Source organism: Anomaloglossus baeobatrachus, chromosome 6 (genome assembly GCF_048569485.1).
Source record: "Anomaloglossus baeobatrachus isolate aAnoBae1 chromosome 6, aAnoBae1.hap1, whole genome shotgun sequence".
NCBI lineage: Eukaryota > Metazoa > Chordata > Amphibia > Anura > Aromobatidae > Anomaloglossus > Anomaloglossus baeobatrachus.
The window spans coordinates 136,007,453-136,024,840 of NC_134358.1; the positions used below are offsets into that span (position 1 = coordinate 136,007,453).

General features: G+C 43.9%; 1 protein-coding gene across 1 annotated transcript in view; it reads right to left on the bottom strand.

The window, feature by feature from the left end:
* Window positions 1–17,388, bottom strand: part of RP1 (RP1 axonemal microtubule associated) — a 752,859-nt gene that overhangs the window by 344,979 nt on the left and 390,492 nt on the right. The window contains exons 33-34 of the mRNA XM_075316343.1: window positions 8,657–8,811; window positions 2,446–2,659 (exon numbers count right to left, since the gene is read on the bottom strand). Of these exons, the coding sequence (XP_075172458.1) occupies window positions 2,446–2,659; window positions 8,657–8,811 (369 nt within the window). The remainder of the gene's footprint in view (window positions 1–2,445; window positions 2,660–8,656; window positions 8,812–17,388) is intronic.

Here is a 17,388-nt window from a genome sequence, read left to right on the forward strand (position 1 = left end):
TGTCTTGTTTATATTGCTCACTGTGGACAAGGGAATATCAAGATTACTAGAGATGGACTTGTAACCTTGATATTGTTGATATGTTTCAACAACTTTACTTCTCAAGTCTTCAGACAGTTCTCTTTTCCTTTTGCTGTTCTCCATGCTTAGTGTTGCACACACAGACACACAATGCAAATATTGAGTCAACTTCTCTCCTTTTTATCTGGTGTGATTTTCGTATTTCCCATACCTGTTACTTGACATACAGTCATATGAAAAAGTTTGGGCACCCCTATTAATGTTAACCTTTTTTCTTTATAAAAATTTGGGTTTTTGCAACAGCTATTTCAGTTTCATATATCTAATAACTGATAGACTGAGTAATATTTCTGGATTGAAATGAGGTTTATTGTACTTACAGAAAATGTGCAATCCGCATTTAAACAAAATTTGACTGGTGCAAAAGTATGGGCACCCTTATCAATTTCTTGATTTGAGCACTCCTAACTACTTTATACTGACTTACTAAACCACTAAATTGGTTTTGTAACCTCATTGAGCTTTGAACTTCATAGGCAGGTGTATCCAATCATGAGAAAAGGTATTTAAGGTGGCCACTTGCAAGTTGTTCTCCTATTTGAATCTCCTATGAAGAGTGGCATCATGGGCTCCTCAAAACAACTCTCAAATGATCTGAAAACAAAGATTATTCAACATAGTTGTTCAGGGGAAGAATACAAAAAGTTGTCTCAGAGAATTAAACTTTCAGTTTCCACTGTGAGGAACATAGTAAGGAAATGGAAGAACACAGGTACAGTTCTTGTTAAGCCCAGAAGTGGCAGGCCAAGAAAAATATCAGAAAGGCAGAGAAGAAGAATGGTGAGAAAAGTCAAGGACAATCCACAGACCACCTCCAAAGACCTGCAGCATCATCTTGCTGCAGATGGTGTCAATGTGCATCTGTCAACAATACAGCGCACGTTGCACAAGGAAAAACTGTATGGGAGAGTGATGCAAAAGAAGCCGTTTCTGCAAGCTTGCCACAAACAGTCGCCTGAGGTATGCAAAAGCACATTTGAACAAGCCAGTTACATTTTGGAAGAAGGTCCTATGGACTGATGAAACAAAGATTGAGTTGTTTGGTCATACAAAAAGGCGTTATGCATGGAGGCAAAAAACCACAGCATTCCAAGAAATGAACTTGCTACCCACAGTAAAATTTGGTGGAGGTTCCATCACGCTTTGGGACTGTGTGGCCAATGCTAGCACCGGGAATCTTGTTAAAGTCGAGGGTCGCATGGATTCAACTCAGTATCAGCAGTTTCTTGACAATAATGTGCAAGAATCAGTGATGAAGTTGAAGTTACACAGGGGATGGATATTTCAGCAAGACAATGATCCAAAACACCGCTCCAGATCTACTCAGGCATTCATGCAGAGGAACAATTACAATGTTCTGGAATGGCCATCCCAGTCCCCAGACCTGAATATTATTGAAAATCTGTGGGATGATTTGAAGCGTGCTGTCCATGCTCGGCGACCAAACTTAACTGAACTGGAATTGTTTTGTAAACAAGAATGGTCAAATATACCTTCATCCAGGATCCAGGAACTCATTAAAAGCTACAGGAAACGACTAGAGGCTGTGATTTTTGCAAAAGGAGGATCTACAAAAAATTAATGTCACTTTTATGTTGAGGTGCCCATACTTTTGCACCGGTCAAATTTTGTTTAAATGCTGATTGCACATTTTCTGTTAGTACAATAAACCTCATTTCAATCCAGAAATATTACTATTACTATTCAGTTATTAGATATATGAAACTGAAATAGCTGTTGCAAAAACCCAAATTGTTATAAAGAAAAAAGGTTAACATTAATAGGGGTGCCCAAACTTTTTCATATGACTGTGAGTTTGAACGAGCTTCACATGCTTGAAACAAAGCTGTTTATCCACAATTTTGGAAAGGTGCCAACAATTTTGTCAGGCTAATTGTTGGTGTTCTGTGTGAAATTATGTCCAATTTATCTATTTTTCCTGTTTTTTTTGTGTTATTTGAATACTCACAAGGGAAATAAACATGTGTTGGCAAAACATATATTCGCAATAGTTTTCTGGTAGAAATACTTCATTTCTAGAACAATTTTGGAATTTTGGAGATTTTGGAAACTATGTAGAAACTCTTCAAATCCTCATCAAAAACTCAAAATTCCTCAAAATTTGAGCTGCTCAGTTTCTGATTTGGAAATTCTGCAACAAGAACCAGTGTGCACATATTCTAAAAACACACAAAAAAGCAAGTAAGTATATTAGCTAACTGATGTAGAAAATCTGCAGAATCAAAAATGCGCCAAATACTCATTGTGGGAATATAGCCGAAAAAAATAGATAAAAAATAAACTGAAGTGCAAGGACTTTTTTAAGCCTTTAGCAATATTTAATAGAGTAGATAAAATCTGTACCTGTTGTGTACAATTTGCAGACCGTCTGACATAAACCCATATTACTATCCAACCAGTTCCAAAATGGAAAAACCCATTCAGTAAAAGAGTCTTGAGATTCTTTAATTGTGACCATCTTCAGATATATTCCTGCTCCATACCCTTCTCTGTCATGCCCAAGCACAACTTTCCTCAGTTCATCAAGAGACACAGCTTCCAGTTCAAAACTGTCAACCTGTAGAAAGGAAAAACACAATACTATTCTACTCATACAAATAAAGGTAAGATGATTATTTTTCATAAGTAAAAAAGAACAGAAAAAAAAGGTTTGGTGAAGTACCAGCACCGAATAGCCATATTTACTATACATTATACATGTATTTATTTTAGTTACTTTTTATTTTACCACCATTAATTCCATAGCACTTTACAGATGTCAGCATCGCTGTCCCCATTGGGGTTCACAATCTAAATTCCCTAACAGTATGTCTTTGGGAGGAAACACACAAAAACACAGGGAAAACATACAAACTCCTTGGTGGAATTTGCACCCAGGACCCCAGTGCTGCAAGACTGCAGTGCTAACCACTGAGCCACCATGTTGCCCATGCTAAAAATGGGACATTTTAAGTTTTGTCTCTTTTGATTGACAACATAGAGCCTAAATAATGTATGAGGAGGAAAAGAAAGCGGATTGTGGAAGTGAGAGAAAATTTATCATGACTAAGGATGAGCAATCCCGTACCGAACACTGGGTGTCTGGGGTTCAAACTGGAAGAAGGACTTTTAAAAATAAAAAAAAGTATGTGTCCAAGTTCGAGGTTTGGGTACTGTTCATAAATTCATAAAGTTTGTTGAAAGATCTGAAAGACTGTATGTTGTAATATTAAAAAAAAAAAATGGGCTCCCTCCTGTTTTTGATAAGCAGGTAAAACAGACAGCTATAGGCTGCATCCCTCAGCTGTCAGATTTACCTGGGCTGGTTATCAAAAATAGAGGAGATCCCACACCGTTATTTTAAATCATTTAAATAAATAATTTGAAAAAACTGTGTGGGCTGCGCTGTATTTTTGAAAAACAGCCAAGGTAAAGCAGACAACTGGGGGCTAGTATTCTCAGAGTGAGAGGGCCAACCTAAAAAAGCCTCCTGCAGCTGCCCTAAGAGTGGTACATCTATTAGAGGCACCAATTTTTGCGCTTTACATGGCTCTTCCTGATTGCCCTAATGCAGTGGCAATTGGGGTAATACTTGTGGGGTTGATGTCAGCCATGAATTGACAGATGACATCAAGCTGGGTTAGTAATGATTAGGCATTTATCAGACACCCCAATGACAAACCCAGCAAGTATAGATTAAAAAAGACACAAACACAAGTTTGTTTGAATAAAGACTCTCCCACATGCTCTTGTTCACTAATTTATTACTTTAAAATAAATCATGGAAGTCCCGATGTAATACAAAGAGTAATGTCTAATGATGTCCATCAATTTCTATGGAGCATTGTTCTGAGACGTTTCTCAGCATAGGGCTCCAAAGGTCACTGCCGGTCAGTGGTATGTACGCAATTTCTCATGAGAAATTCTGGGTCTGCCACTGACCAGCAGTGACCTTTAAAGAGTCATTCTGAGAAAATTCTCAGAATGATGCTCCATGGGAATCAATCAATGTCGTAATATATTATTCTTTGGATTATGTCGGAACATCCAGGATTTATTTTGAAGTAATAAATCAGTGAACAAGAGAGTGTGAGGGAGTCTTTATTCACGATTGGATTATGTTGGAACTTCAAAGATTTATTTTGAAGTAATAACTTAGTGAATGAGGGCGTTTGGGTGAGTCTTTATTCAAATTAACTTTTTCCCCTGTGTCTGTATCTTTTTTAACTCTATACTTTCTGGGTTAGTAATGGGGGTGTCAGTTATATGGCTCTTCATTACTAACCACTGTGCTTGATGCCAGCTGTCAATTCACACCTGACATCAACTTCGAAAGTATTACCTCAACATTCATGGCTGGGTGTCAAATTTATACTGTTATACAAATTGTACACTGACTACTTTACATTATATCAAAGTGTCATATCTTCAGTGCTGTCCCATGAAAAGACAAATATTTACAAAAATGGGAGGGGTGTACTCACTTTTGTGATGACCTGTTAACATACAGTACACAATAACTCAGAAGGGGGGAGCCAGAACTGCTTGAAAAATGGCATGTGAAAAATTAAAAGTGTAAATTCACAAATAATTCCAACTGTACTACAATGCAAAATAAGATTTTTAGCAATAAATTGATCAACCTTTTGAGCCACCCCTGCCACGTCACGGCAAATCTCAGTAGGGGGGTCCTACTCTATATTTAATATTTTCATTGTGCCATGCGGCCTCAAAAATTCATTAAAAGTAGAACCATATTGAAGCAACATATTTACCTGTAACATTTCAGAAACTGCTTCCATGTTTGCAAGGAGAGGCAACTGCGAATAATGGCAGCCCAGGTCCCAGCATGGGTAGCGAACGCCACACACACCAGGTCAATGTCAGAACTAGCCCTCACAGTGCCAGACCAGGGTCCATGAATAAAAGAGGAACAGGCCCAAGTAAATGGTGCTTAATTAACAAAGCTTGTGGAGAAGGGTGAGGTGGTGAAGTTTGAACAGCCACCAATATATAATTTTTGTAGAAACAGAAGGAATCTGCAAACCACACCAGGTGTGTACGGCATGGTGGGGGTCAGCCACCAAACCAATATACATCAGAAGGGGGGTAGCCAGCACTGCTTGAAAAATGGTATGCGAAAAATTAAATTTTAAAGATTTGCCGTGACGTGGCAGGGGTGGCTCAAATAATTGATCAATTGTTTGCTAAAAATCTCATTTTGCATACAGTAGGAATGAATTTGTGAATTTTACACTTTTTATTTGTTGCATGCCATTCATAGGCAGAGCTGGCTCCCCCCTCTCTATAATAATAGTACACAATAACTGTTTAATAATAAATGCTTGGCTTTAGCGTAAAATAGTACAATCAATAGATCTCGCGTTGTACTGTAATAATCTCTGGCTGTAGCAGTCATGTGCCACAATTAGTGCCATCACATTTCAGCACTCACAGTTTTCTATTACTTTTTCCTTAATTTGAACCTTTATTTTTTGGCCAACCCCTTTAATTTCTGTTGGATCATAATACCTTTATTAGATAGGATTACTTTAAATGGGTATTCTTGTTTTATCCAACTTATTTTCAAATATCCTTTTATTCAATTGTGAGCTAATAAAGTGAGTACATCCATTAAGGACCTTCATCTATTAGCCAGACCTGAGAGTGGCTAATAGAGTGTCTCTCTTCTAGAGACCCAGAACATCCTGACATTACACAGTAAGGTAATTAATTATAATGGGAACTGTGTAATGTTTTATTTCCAAAGTGGCAGTACCACGGAGAAACTCGGCTCTTAGTGCTGTGTTCCGCCCAGATTACTGTTCACCTTTCATTGAGTTCTAGAACAACTTAACTATTGTGGGATCTTTCTAGCAAAAAACTATTCTCTATAGCTGTGATTTTCTTCGGCTATTTGCAGTATTTTCTATAGCATTGGCTGCTAGGCTGCTTTATAGATCTGATTTTTTGGAGCAAAACTAGTTTTAATTTAAGGTCGAAGCCAATTGGTGAATCACATGTCGGCTGTGTGTTTCTGTAGTGGATGGTAATTTTTCTCTTTATTACCTGGACCTCTTCGTTTCATGCCTTTTATCAATTATCAATGTACATTTCTCCTGACTACATCATACTACTTTAAGTACCTACTGTTTTTTTCTGGTTTGGTAATTAACTTATTCCACCTATTCTGTCAGCAAGGAGTCATGTACCTGTTTTTCATCATTCTTGAAAAACATTGCTTATGTCCAACACATTTCAGTCATTGATTGACTGAGAATTTCAGTCTATTTTTGTTATACTGTATCTAGAATATGACATGGAAGCAATGGCCACAGGGATCTGGCAAGTGTCAAAATGGGACCAGAGGAGGATCACTGAGACAGTTGCAGTCTGTAGTGCTAAGATATGTGTAACAATGAATATGGCAATATAGACATGCAATACTGCTTTGGAAACAATGTAAAAATTGAGATACTTAGCACACAAAAATAGCCAGTTTTATGTGAGCCTAACAGCCAACACCAAGGGGACCTCTTATTGTTGGGTCCCTATCAAACTAATGTCTCTTTGGGTTAAAAAGGCCAGCTATATAGGTTCCTATCTGCTCATAAATTGTAAGTTTTTTAACACAAAGAAAGGCATTAGTTTGATAAAGACTCAACAATAAGAGGTTACCTTGCCGTTGGCTGTTAGCACCCAAAAATGGCCAGTTTTATGTGAGCCCAAGTATCTCAATTTTTACATGTTTTCCATTGCAGAATTGTATGTCTATATTCCCATATTCATTGTTCCACATATCTTAGCACTACAAAGTGCAACTGTCTCCTTTTTGTTACTAGGTTTCATGCTCAGTCTGCACCTGTTCACATTAGAAACATAGGAAGTGCCATCAGTCTGTTTCTTTGTTTCTTACATCATTTCTTTTAGGCACTGTCAGTTTGTGCTATTCTAAAGGGGGCTTTACACGGTAGCGATATCGCTAGCAATTTCTAGCGATAGCGACCGTGTAAATACCCGCCCCCGTCGCGCATGCGATTGTTTGTGATCGCTGCCGTAGCGAACATTATCGCTACGCAGCGTCACACATACTTACCTGGTCGGCGGCGGCGCTGTGACTGCCGAACAATCCCTCCTTCAAGGGGGAGGGACGTTCGGCATCACAGCGACGTCACCGCAACGTCACTAAGCGGCCGGCCAATCAAAGCAGAGGGGCGGAGATGAGCAGGACGTAACATCCCGCCCACCTCCTTCCTTCCTCATTGGGGCCGGCGGCAGGTAAGTAGACGTTCCTCGCTCATGCGGTGTCACACATAGCGATGTGTGCTGCCGCATGAGCGATGAACCACAACGCTAAACAACCCTTACCGATTTTTGACTTTGGGACGACCTCTCCATGGTGAACGATTTTCACCATTTTTGAGGTCGCCTAAGGTCGCTGGTAAGTATTACACGCTGCGATATCGTTAATGACGCCGGATGTGCGTCACTAACAACTTGACCCCGGCGACCAAACATTAACGATATCGTAGCGTGTAAAGCCCCCTTTAGAGTTTATAAACTGAATAGAATATATATATATATATATATATATAATATTATGATTTTTTTAATCTCATACATTTGTGTTTGCAATCCTCTATTTCCACATTGATATTTTGGTTATCACTTTTACAAGTTTCTAGACAATATAATCTGTATATCACCAATATAAAGATAACAAAACGTCTATATTTTACCTTTGGATGGACTGCCAATAAATTTCTATTTTTACACACACCGTGAAACTAGATTTGTTTTTTCATGAATATCGCCAACATGCATGACTTCTCATTGGTATTTACCCTACTATTAATTCAGCATAGATTTAACTTTATAGGGTTACCCAATAGTTTTTTCTGTCTGTCTTACTCATCTGGTCTTTTTAATTTTTCAATATTATGCAAAATAAAGTATTAAATACATGTTTTAGCTAGAACTGTGTCCCATTTTTTTTTGGCCCTTTTTTTAATTTATTCATCTCATGCATATAGGCTACTTTCATTATTGTCCCTAGGACAAATATTTAACTGGTTTGATAAGTAACCTCTTACACCTATTCTGTCAGCAAGAACCTCATGTACCTGTGTTTCCACATACTATACACTGCATGTCTCCGACACTTTTCGGTCATTGATTGGCTGAGTGAGCATATTTGGCCATTTCTGATGGGTCAAGCACAAGAATAGAAAGCACAGAGGGCTGAGGATTGGCTAAGCACCAGAATGGGACGGCACGGGGATCATTGACGGTGGGAATCAATTCTTTAATTATTTTTAACTTCTCAGAAAATGTATACATAAAATATATTCGCTAGAAAGCCCCTTTAATTCAATGACATGCTGTCTACACTGGACACATGATCTTGTAATCTTTGGGCTTTAAAACGGAAGAGCCACAATTTTTGGGCTTCTGGAGTAGTATAAGAACGGTATATTGTTACATCCTATTAATATACTAATGAAGTCACTCACGATTTCGCTACATAGTAGACGTAAAGGAAATAACACCATTGAGTATTAACACCCCAGTTTACCTTGTTTCGTGTAAATTTGTCTCCGGGGACTGTTGATTTCTGAAGTTTTCTTGCACCTGAGTCTCCTCGCTTTCCATAGAGAGTTACATAGACATTAGCTAATGTCTCTGCTCCCCAATGATCACCAGTGTGCACAGACACTATATACTGATTAACTGAAAGGAAATTATTCAGAAAGTCACTAGACACGTAAACAACATATGTAATGCTTAGGACTTAGTGTAACTGCTATTAGAATGAGGATAAAGTCTGCAATTCCTCCTCACCAACAGATGCTTTTCTCGGCTCATCCAAATTCATCAACAAAGTAAACGGAAAATTACAAACTTGGAAATAACATTCTTGAAAGCTAAGCAAATTTGGGAGTAAATTCTGAGTAGAAAATACATAAATGTTCTAAATTCTTACTCGTCTGGCCCTCATACAGTACAGTATAAAAAATTAAGGACATTTAGCTTTCAGGTGAAGTTTATGGAAAACATAAAAAAAAAATCAAACTACAGTGATATCATAAAAGTAGGGTATTTAAGGAGGAGCATGCAATGGTGATTTCTTCCTCTCAGAAAATTTATTGAAACAAAACGAACAACAGTGGTGGGTGTACTCCTTTGGTACATAAATAGTTGCTAATAAAAATACCACTTGATACCAAATGATTTTTGTATATACTATATTAGCATATGGTAGAGGTTTTGCCTCTTAAGCGGGCTTTACACGCAACGACATCGCTAACGAGATGTCGTTGGGGTCACGGAATTCGTGACGCACATCCGGCCTTGTTAGCGACGTCATTCCATGTGAAACGCACGAACGACCGGTTAACGATCAAAATTACTTACCAAATCATTGATCGTTGTCCAGTCGTTCCTATCCCGATTATCGTTGCTGTTGCAGGATGCAGGTTGTTCGTCGTTCCTGCGGCAGCACACATCGCTATGTGTGACACCGCAGGAACGAGGAAAGACATCGTACCTGCGGCTGCCGCCAATGAGGAAGGAAGGAGGTGGGATGTTACGGCCGCTCATCTCCGCCCCTCCGCTTCTATTGGGCGGCCGCTTAGTGACGTCACTGTGACGCCGAACGAACTGCCCCCTTAGAAAGGAGGCTGGGTGCCGGCCACAGCGACATCACTAGGCAGGTAAGTATGTGTGATGGGTGTTAGCAATGTTGTGCGCCACGGGCAGCGATTTGCCCGTGACGCACAACCGACGGGGGCGGGTATGCTCGCTAGGGATATCGATAGCGATATCGCAGCGTGTAAAGTGCCCTTTAGTCCAGAATTATTGTTATAAGATTACATTTTTATTTATCTTTATTGAGGACTTATATGTAAGGACACTGTCTGTTCAATATTTCCTGCTTACATAGATGAATTTTGTCATTCATTGTCTGTGATGATTTTGATATAATTCTGCCCACTATATCTATGTTCTATACATTCTTTCATGATGGATGGACTTTGGTTTTAAATGTTTTTATTCTTGTCTAAATAAACATGCTTGATATTTAGTTTAACTTGTGAGTTGAGTGCTTCTTTGGCCCAAGCTTTTTCTTCCCTAAATTACTGTTGTTTTTTTTTGGGCCTATGCACCCTCACTTATTTACTGATTTCATATTTATCTCATAGTTGTGCATTCCCAACCCCTTGTTTGGCATCTCTCATTATTACACCACAAAATGTATTGGCATTTATGATTTAATTTCTTTGCCTGTGAGGATTGGATGGGTTGCTACCGACATCTTCTGGTGAGACATTCAAGTCAATAGCACTTTAGAAAATATAGTTACTTTGAAAATTGTTGGTGTTAAATTGTTGAAATTTATTAAAGGCCACTTTACATGATCGCACCCACCCCCATCGAAAGTCTTGAAACAGCTTACTAGTTTTACCCATCTGTCACGCTCCCGGTGTCCCGACAGCCCTCCTTACCCACTGAGCCGGTCCCTGCATCGCACCACCGCTCCGTACCCACTGATCCAGCCTCACCAGCACACCACCGCTCCTTACCCACTGAGCCGGTCTCACTATCCAGACCCCGCTCCTTACCCACTGATCCAGTATCGCCATCGCACCACCGCTTCGTGCTCACTGACCCAGTCCACGTGTCCGCTGGTCGCGGCTGCCGCTCCCGCTCATGCTCGCCTGCGTCCTGTTCCTGGTCTCAGGAGTCTGACTCTGAGTCTTAGACACATGTTTCTGTATAGGACCGGGCCACGCCCACTTCCCTGGTCTTATAGGCCCAGCACACCTGAAGCAGGATATGACATAGGGCTGTGCTGGGTATATAAGACTGGCCTTTCCATGTGGGCGGGGCCTGATCAACGTGTCTTGAAGCCTTGTCTTTTGAGCTAGGTGCTCAGGTCCCCTTGTACCGTGTCCTGTTACCTGTACCAGCATTCTGTACCGTCTTAAAGTACTCCGTGACCCTGGTGACCTGGTTATACCTGTCCCTGCCACGCCAGTGCTCCGGCTGCCGTGTACCCTGCCCTCCGGTGGGGTGCATGGTCCAGTGGATCCACCTCCTGGGCCTACCAGTCCTCCCTGCCCTGACAGATTGATCAGGCCATGGATTCCGCCGGAGCACAAACGTCTGAGCTGGCTGAACTACGCCAGGAACTGGTGCAACAGCGTGACACCTTACACCGCATACTGAAGTTCCTGACGTCTGTGGACCACCGGTTGTACACGTTACAGACCGCCGCTTCGTCTCCGTCGACGCAGCAGACAGTGTCTAAGTCCAAACCTGTTGTCCCCTTGGCTTCGCAACTCTGCCTCGCTGCTCCGCCTCGCTATGCGGGGGATCCCAAGACCTGCAGAGGCTTCTTGAACCAGTGCTCCCTGCATTTCAAGTTGCTTCCCCATTTGTTTGTCTCAGACCAGGCTAAAGTGGCGTTCCTGATGTCACACTTGGAAGGCGAAGCTCTAGCCTGGATTAACCCCCTGTGGGAGAATGAGGATCCAATGACCACCGACATCCGGGAATTCCTGCAAGCTTTCCGAAGTACCTTCGATGAACCCGGACGTACTACCGCAGTGACCTCTTCGCTCCTCTGGTTACGCCAAGGGACCCTGACCGTCGGCCAATACGCCATCCAGTTCCGCACGCTCGCTTCTGAGCTGGGCTGGAACAATGAGGCCTTGACGGCGGCCTTTTGGGAAGGTCTCTCTGGCCGCGTCAAAGACGAACTAGCCGGCCGTGACGTTTGATATCCTTAGCCACCCGGATTGACCTCCGTTTCCAGGAGCGAACCAAAGAGGTATTCCGGGAGAAGTGACCACCCCGTCACACCTTGTCCCCGCAGAGGCCTACCGCTCCCTCGCCCTTGCCTTCCTGTGATGTGTTTCCAGAACCCATGCAAGTTGACCAACTGAACCAAGCCAAGCAACGCCGTGCAGAACGACTCGCTCGGGGCCTGTGTTTCTATTGCGGAGATGGTTCACATATGCTCCGTTCTTGCCTGGAGAAACCAGGTAGACCCCGGGTCCAAGGGATGGTGGGAACCGCCACCCTTGGCACCGGAATCCCCTCCGTTCCAGTTACGCAGACTGTCCAGGTGACGACGGTGAAGATCAGGTTCACAGCAGAGGCCCACATTGATTCTGGGGAATCGGGTAATTTCATACACCAGTCTGCAGTGAACCGATACCAGGTACCGGTGATCCCGCTTGCCAAGCCCCTCTGGTTCGCCTCCGTGGATGGTAAACCACTATACGAACCTGTCCGGTATACCACTGAACCCGTGAGACTCCAGGTTGGCACTTTGCATACTGAGACCATTGCCTTCTATGTCATCCCAAGAATGGCTCCTGAGCTCCTGCTGGGTCTGCCCTGGCTTCAACTCCATGACCCTGCCATTAGTTGGCGCTCTGGCGCTATTACTCGCTGGGGGCCCTTGTGTCATGACCACTGCCTACAGCCCGTTCCTCGGCCCCTGTCACCTGAACCTGTTATGCCGCAGGAAGAGGTGACGACGCAGTCCAGTGCCGTACCCCAACTCCTGTCACTTGTGCCTGTGGTGCCAGCGGAACCAGAAGAGACAACGCACTCCAGCGTCGTTCCACCATCCCTGACAATTGAGACTTTGATGCCACCGGCTACTGAGGATGAGACACTGTCCTGTACCCGGTCCGAGACGCCCGATCCGGTCGTCCAAGACTCCAGTCCTGCTTCTGACTGTCTTCCCCTTTCCGTTGCCTCCGTTGCCGCTGACTTGGGTACTCCGATACGGGACATAATGGCCATGAAAATGGTCCGGGGTAAGCAGTCCTTCCTGGTCGATTGGGTGGATTGCGGCCCTGAGGCTCGGTCCTGGTTGTCCCGGAAGTACGTTGCTGCCCCTCTTCGGCACGCCTACATGTCCCGGCCGCGGGGAGGGGGGCTTCAAGGGGGGGTTCTGTCATGCTCCCGGTGTCCCGACAGCCCTCCTTACCCACTGAGCCGGTCCCTGCATCGCACCACCGCGCCGTACCCACTGATCCAGCCTCACTAGCACACCACCGCTCCTTACCCACTGAGCCGGTCTCACTATCCAGACCCCGCTCCTTACCCACTGATCCAGTATCGCCATCGCACCACCGCTCCTTGCTCACTGACCCAGTCCACGTGTCCGCTGGTCGCAGCTGCCGCTCCCGCTCATGCTCCCCTGCGTCCTGTTCCTGGTCTCAGGAGTCTGACTCTGAGTCTTAGACACATGTTTCTGTATAGGACCGGGCCACGCCCACTTCCCTGGTCTTATAGGCCCAGCACACCTGAAGCAGGATATGACATAGGGCTGTGCTGGGTATATAAGACTGGCCTTTCCATGTGGGCGGGGCCTGATCAACGTGTCTTGAAGCCTTGTCTTTTGAGCTAGGTGCTCAGGTCCCCTTGTACCGTGTCCTGTTACCTGTACCAGCATTCTGTACCGTCTTAAAGTACTCCGTGACCCTGGTGACCTGGTTATACCTGTCCCTGCCACGCCAGTGCTCCGGCTGCCGTGTACCCTGCCCTCCGGTGGGGTGCATGGTCCAGTGGATCCACCTCCTGGGCCTACCAGTCCTCCCTGCCCTGACACCATCATGAGGTGTTTCATGTGTGGCTCCTTTGTAATGAAACACCTTTTTATAGGCCATCAGTTGAAGCAGCTGATATTATTTTATTACTAAGTGGCAAGATTGCTTTCTAATTACTGATATATTTCAGTTGGTAGTATGACGTTCCATGGCTTTTTGTAGCTCTCTTTCTTCATGTGTTCAAAACTTTTTCCAGGTGTCATTTCTCATTATGATGCATAACTTTACATATGGACATCTTTGGTTTGATTTCTTAGCGTGTGTTGATTGGATGAGTTGTTACTGACATCTAGTGAGAAATTCATGTCAATAGCACCTTTAGAAAATATATTTACTTAGAAAATTGGTGATGTGTCCAATAATCATTTCACCAGCTATATATAGTATCTTGTGCTCAGTCTGTGGCAGCATTCAGCAGGCCCCAGCTACTATGGTAACCAATTGGAAGCTCATAATTAGGCTGGGGCCACACAAGCATTACTGTGAGTGGATCATATGACAGTTGGCTCCCCCTCTGCTGTGAGTGTACGTCAAGTGTCATGCCAATGTGATGCGATCCTGCGATCGCAGCATAGCTGCAGAGGAGAGGGAGGGATTAATCTCCCTATCTCTTCCATTATCAGCTGATGGGTATATCGCACTACACTTCGGTGTTGTCACGCTCCCTGGTGCCCGTGCCATGCTCCCCGGTGCCCATGCCACGCTCCCCAGTTCTCCTGCCACGCTCCCTGGCTCCCCTGCCACGCTCCCTGGCTCCTCTGCCACGCTCCCCCGCTCCCGGACCTCGCTTCCTCGCTCCCGTGCCACGCTCCCCGGTCCCCCGCTCCTCAGCCTCCATGCTCCCTCACCTGCGTCCTCCAGGCAACCCGGTCCCCGGTCCCGGCGTCCCTCCGCTGTCCTGAGCCGGCCCGGCACTCCTGCCTCCTGTACAACGCATCCTGCTCTGGCTTCTGGCACCCGGGCCTCGCGCATGCGCATTAGGGCGCGCGCGCGGTCATTGACCCTCTCTTAAAGGGCCAGTGTCCTCCAACAGGATATTGAGGAATCAGGTACAGGGTATATAGGGGGATCCTTTCCAAGTGGGCGGGGCCTGTTCTTCGTGTTTAGTAAGCTAGGAGTCAGGTCTCCCTGTGCCTTGTCCCGTACTTACCTATCTCTCTTGTAGAGTCGCTCCTGTCTCGACAACCGGTCCTGACGACTCCTGAACCCCGAACGGTGACTGCCTGCCATCCCGTCAGTCCCGACCATCTCCGATCCCTGGATCCGTGTGGTGACTCACCTCCTCGCTCCGTTGGTTCCGGATTCTGCCTGACGTCATCTCGGCCTCCGAACTTGAGCTCCGTCACCCGGACTACCTTCAGAGACTCCGTGGTCCCAGGGACTTCTTCACTCCACTCCTCTGAACGGACTGTCCTGCTACCTGTAGTGCTCCGGCTACCGGGCACCTTGCCCTCGGTGAGGTGTTCAGCCCAGTGGATCCACCTCCTGGGCCTACCCGTCCTCCTGGTCCTAACAGGTGTAACGCGAGTGCAGTGCAATATTTCTCTCGCACCCATAGACTTGTATGGGTGCCAGTGAAAACTAATTGGGTTCAACCTGCGGCATGCTGCAATTATTTTCGCAGTCCAATTAGGGCTGATAAAAAATTGCTCATGGGAGCTGCCCCATAGAGTAACATGGGTCCGGGTGGAGTGCGATTTTTTTTATCGCATTCCAGTCGCTTCCGTTTTACTGTCCTTACCCTTATTCGAAGCTGCTGTCATTTTTGAGTCTGTCAAAAAGTACTTTGAGTAATGATTCTCCAGGTCAGTGCGGTTATAACAATGCCAAACTCATTAAATAAAGTAAAAAAATATATAAGTCTAGAAGAAAAATTCACAAATTTCTAAGAAAGAAAAAAGAATATTAGGTTTGTGTTGCTATTTTCTGAGACCTGTAACATTTTTGTTTTCCCATTGATTGAGCTGGATGAGGGCTGTTTTTTGTTGATGAGCTGGTGGTTTTATTGATAGCATGTTTGGCTTCATGCGATATTTTGATTGGTTTTACAAATTATGCAGACAAAAGTCACCTAGAAATCATCATGGCGGGCTAAGCCAAATGGAATAGATGGGCAAAGCAAATAACCCCAATGAGAAAGAACTTCACCTTAAAATCCCTAAAATAATGGTACTGAAATACTGTCTACAGAACTGTTATCAACCACTATTTGGTCACTGTACTGCAGAATATTGGACTATTTTGTACTGTTTGTTTTTATTAAAGTGGTGGCCCATAACTAAAACATATTTTAATCCTAAAACGCATATCTATTTAATGTCATAATCCAATCTCTTTACCAAAATACTTTAATTAAAAAGTCCCTACTGTTCTTCTACTCATTTTTTCCCCTGCTTCTTCTGTTATGACGCTTTGTCTGAGAATACCAGTGCATGATAGTTGACATTAGGGGGCAGAGGCTGCAGTCACTGCCACAGCCTCTGCCCCTCGATGAAATGAAGCGTCATCAGTGTCATCCATTTAAGGGGCTGTTCTGTTCCTGTGTAGTAGGTGGGCAGTGCCCCTATGATATAACTGGCTAGGTCTTATGTATTTACTATCTACTGTTGAATATTAAAAATGTATGTTTTGATATGTACGTGTTTTTAGAGAAGAATAGGTTCCAGATGTAGCAGAGCTATGACTGTCTATCAGGTTACCAAATACTGCCATCTAGTGGTTGGGTTAGCCAGCGGAGAATCAAGCTTTAGAAGAGATGTTTGGTTCCCTATAACCCTATCTTACCTATCACCAGGATTTTCGTATATAAGCAATAGCCAGTGCTATACTGGCGTTATCAGGCTGATTCTATACATACCTGTAGTGGTCAGCTCGGATGTTTAGGTTTTAAAATCCAAAAAAGTAAACTTTATAAAATTAGCTGCTTGTTAAGTGACAGCAGCTGAGGAGCAGATAATATATTCATAGTTATCCCCTCCCCCTGTTAGAATTAGCATAATAATTATACAAACAATTCACTTTGTCTAGCAGGACCTGTGTGAGGTCATACCCATGTGACCAGAAGGGGCAGGGCCTCAGCCACCAAAGCTGGATACCAGGTCACATGGGTATGACCGCACACAGGTCCTTCCACAGACAAAGTATAGTTTGTATAATGCTTATGCTAATTCTAACAGGGGGAGGAGATAACTATGAATATATTATCTGCTCCTTTGCTCATGTCACTGAACAAGCAGCTGACTTTATAAACTTCACTTTCTTGGATTTCAAAACCTACACATCCAAGCTGACCACTACCGGTATGTATAGAATCAGCCTGATAGTGCCAGTATAGCCCTGGCTTTAGCTTATATACGAAAATCCTGGTGATTGGTTCCATTTAAAGTAGTAAAAGGCAGGAGTAACAGATGACAAGGTGGATGATTAGGAGAAGGAGCTCCAGGGGAAGTCAGTTGAAGAAGTGGATTAAAAGTGAGAAGATGTGGCCTCGGTGTGAGGGCCAGTAAGTGAACCCCTAGGTAAACTCTGTAGGTCTGGAGCCTAAGGCTCACCCTAGTGGGCTTAGAGGGTCATCCAGCTAGAGAAGCATTCGGTATTAGGGGAAAGGAGGTGCAGACCCCTGATTATTGGGGACTAGGTCCAAAATAGCAAGGGACAGAATGAAGGATAGTACCCCACA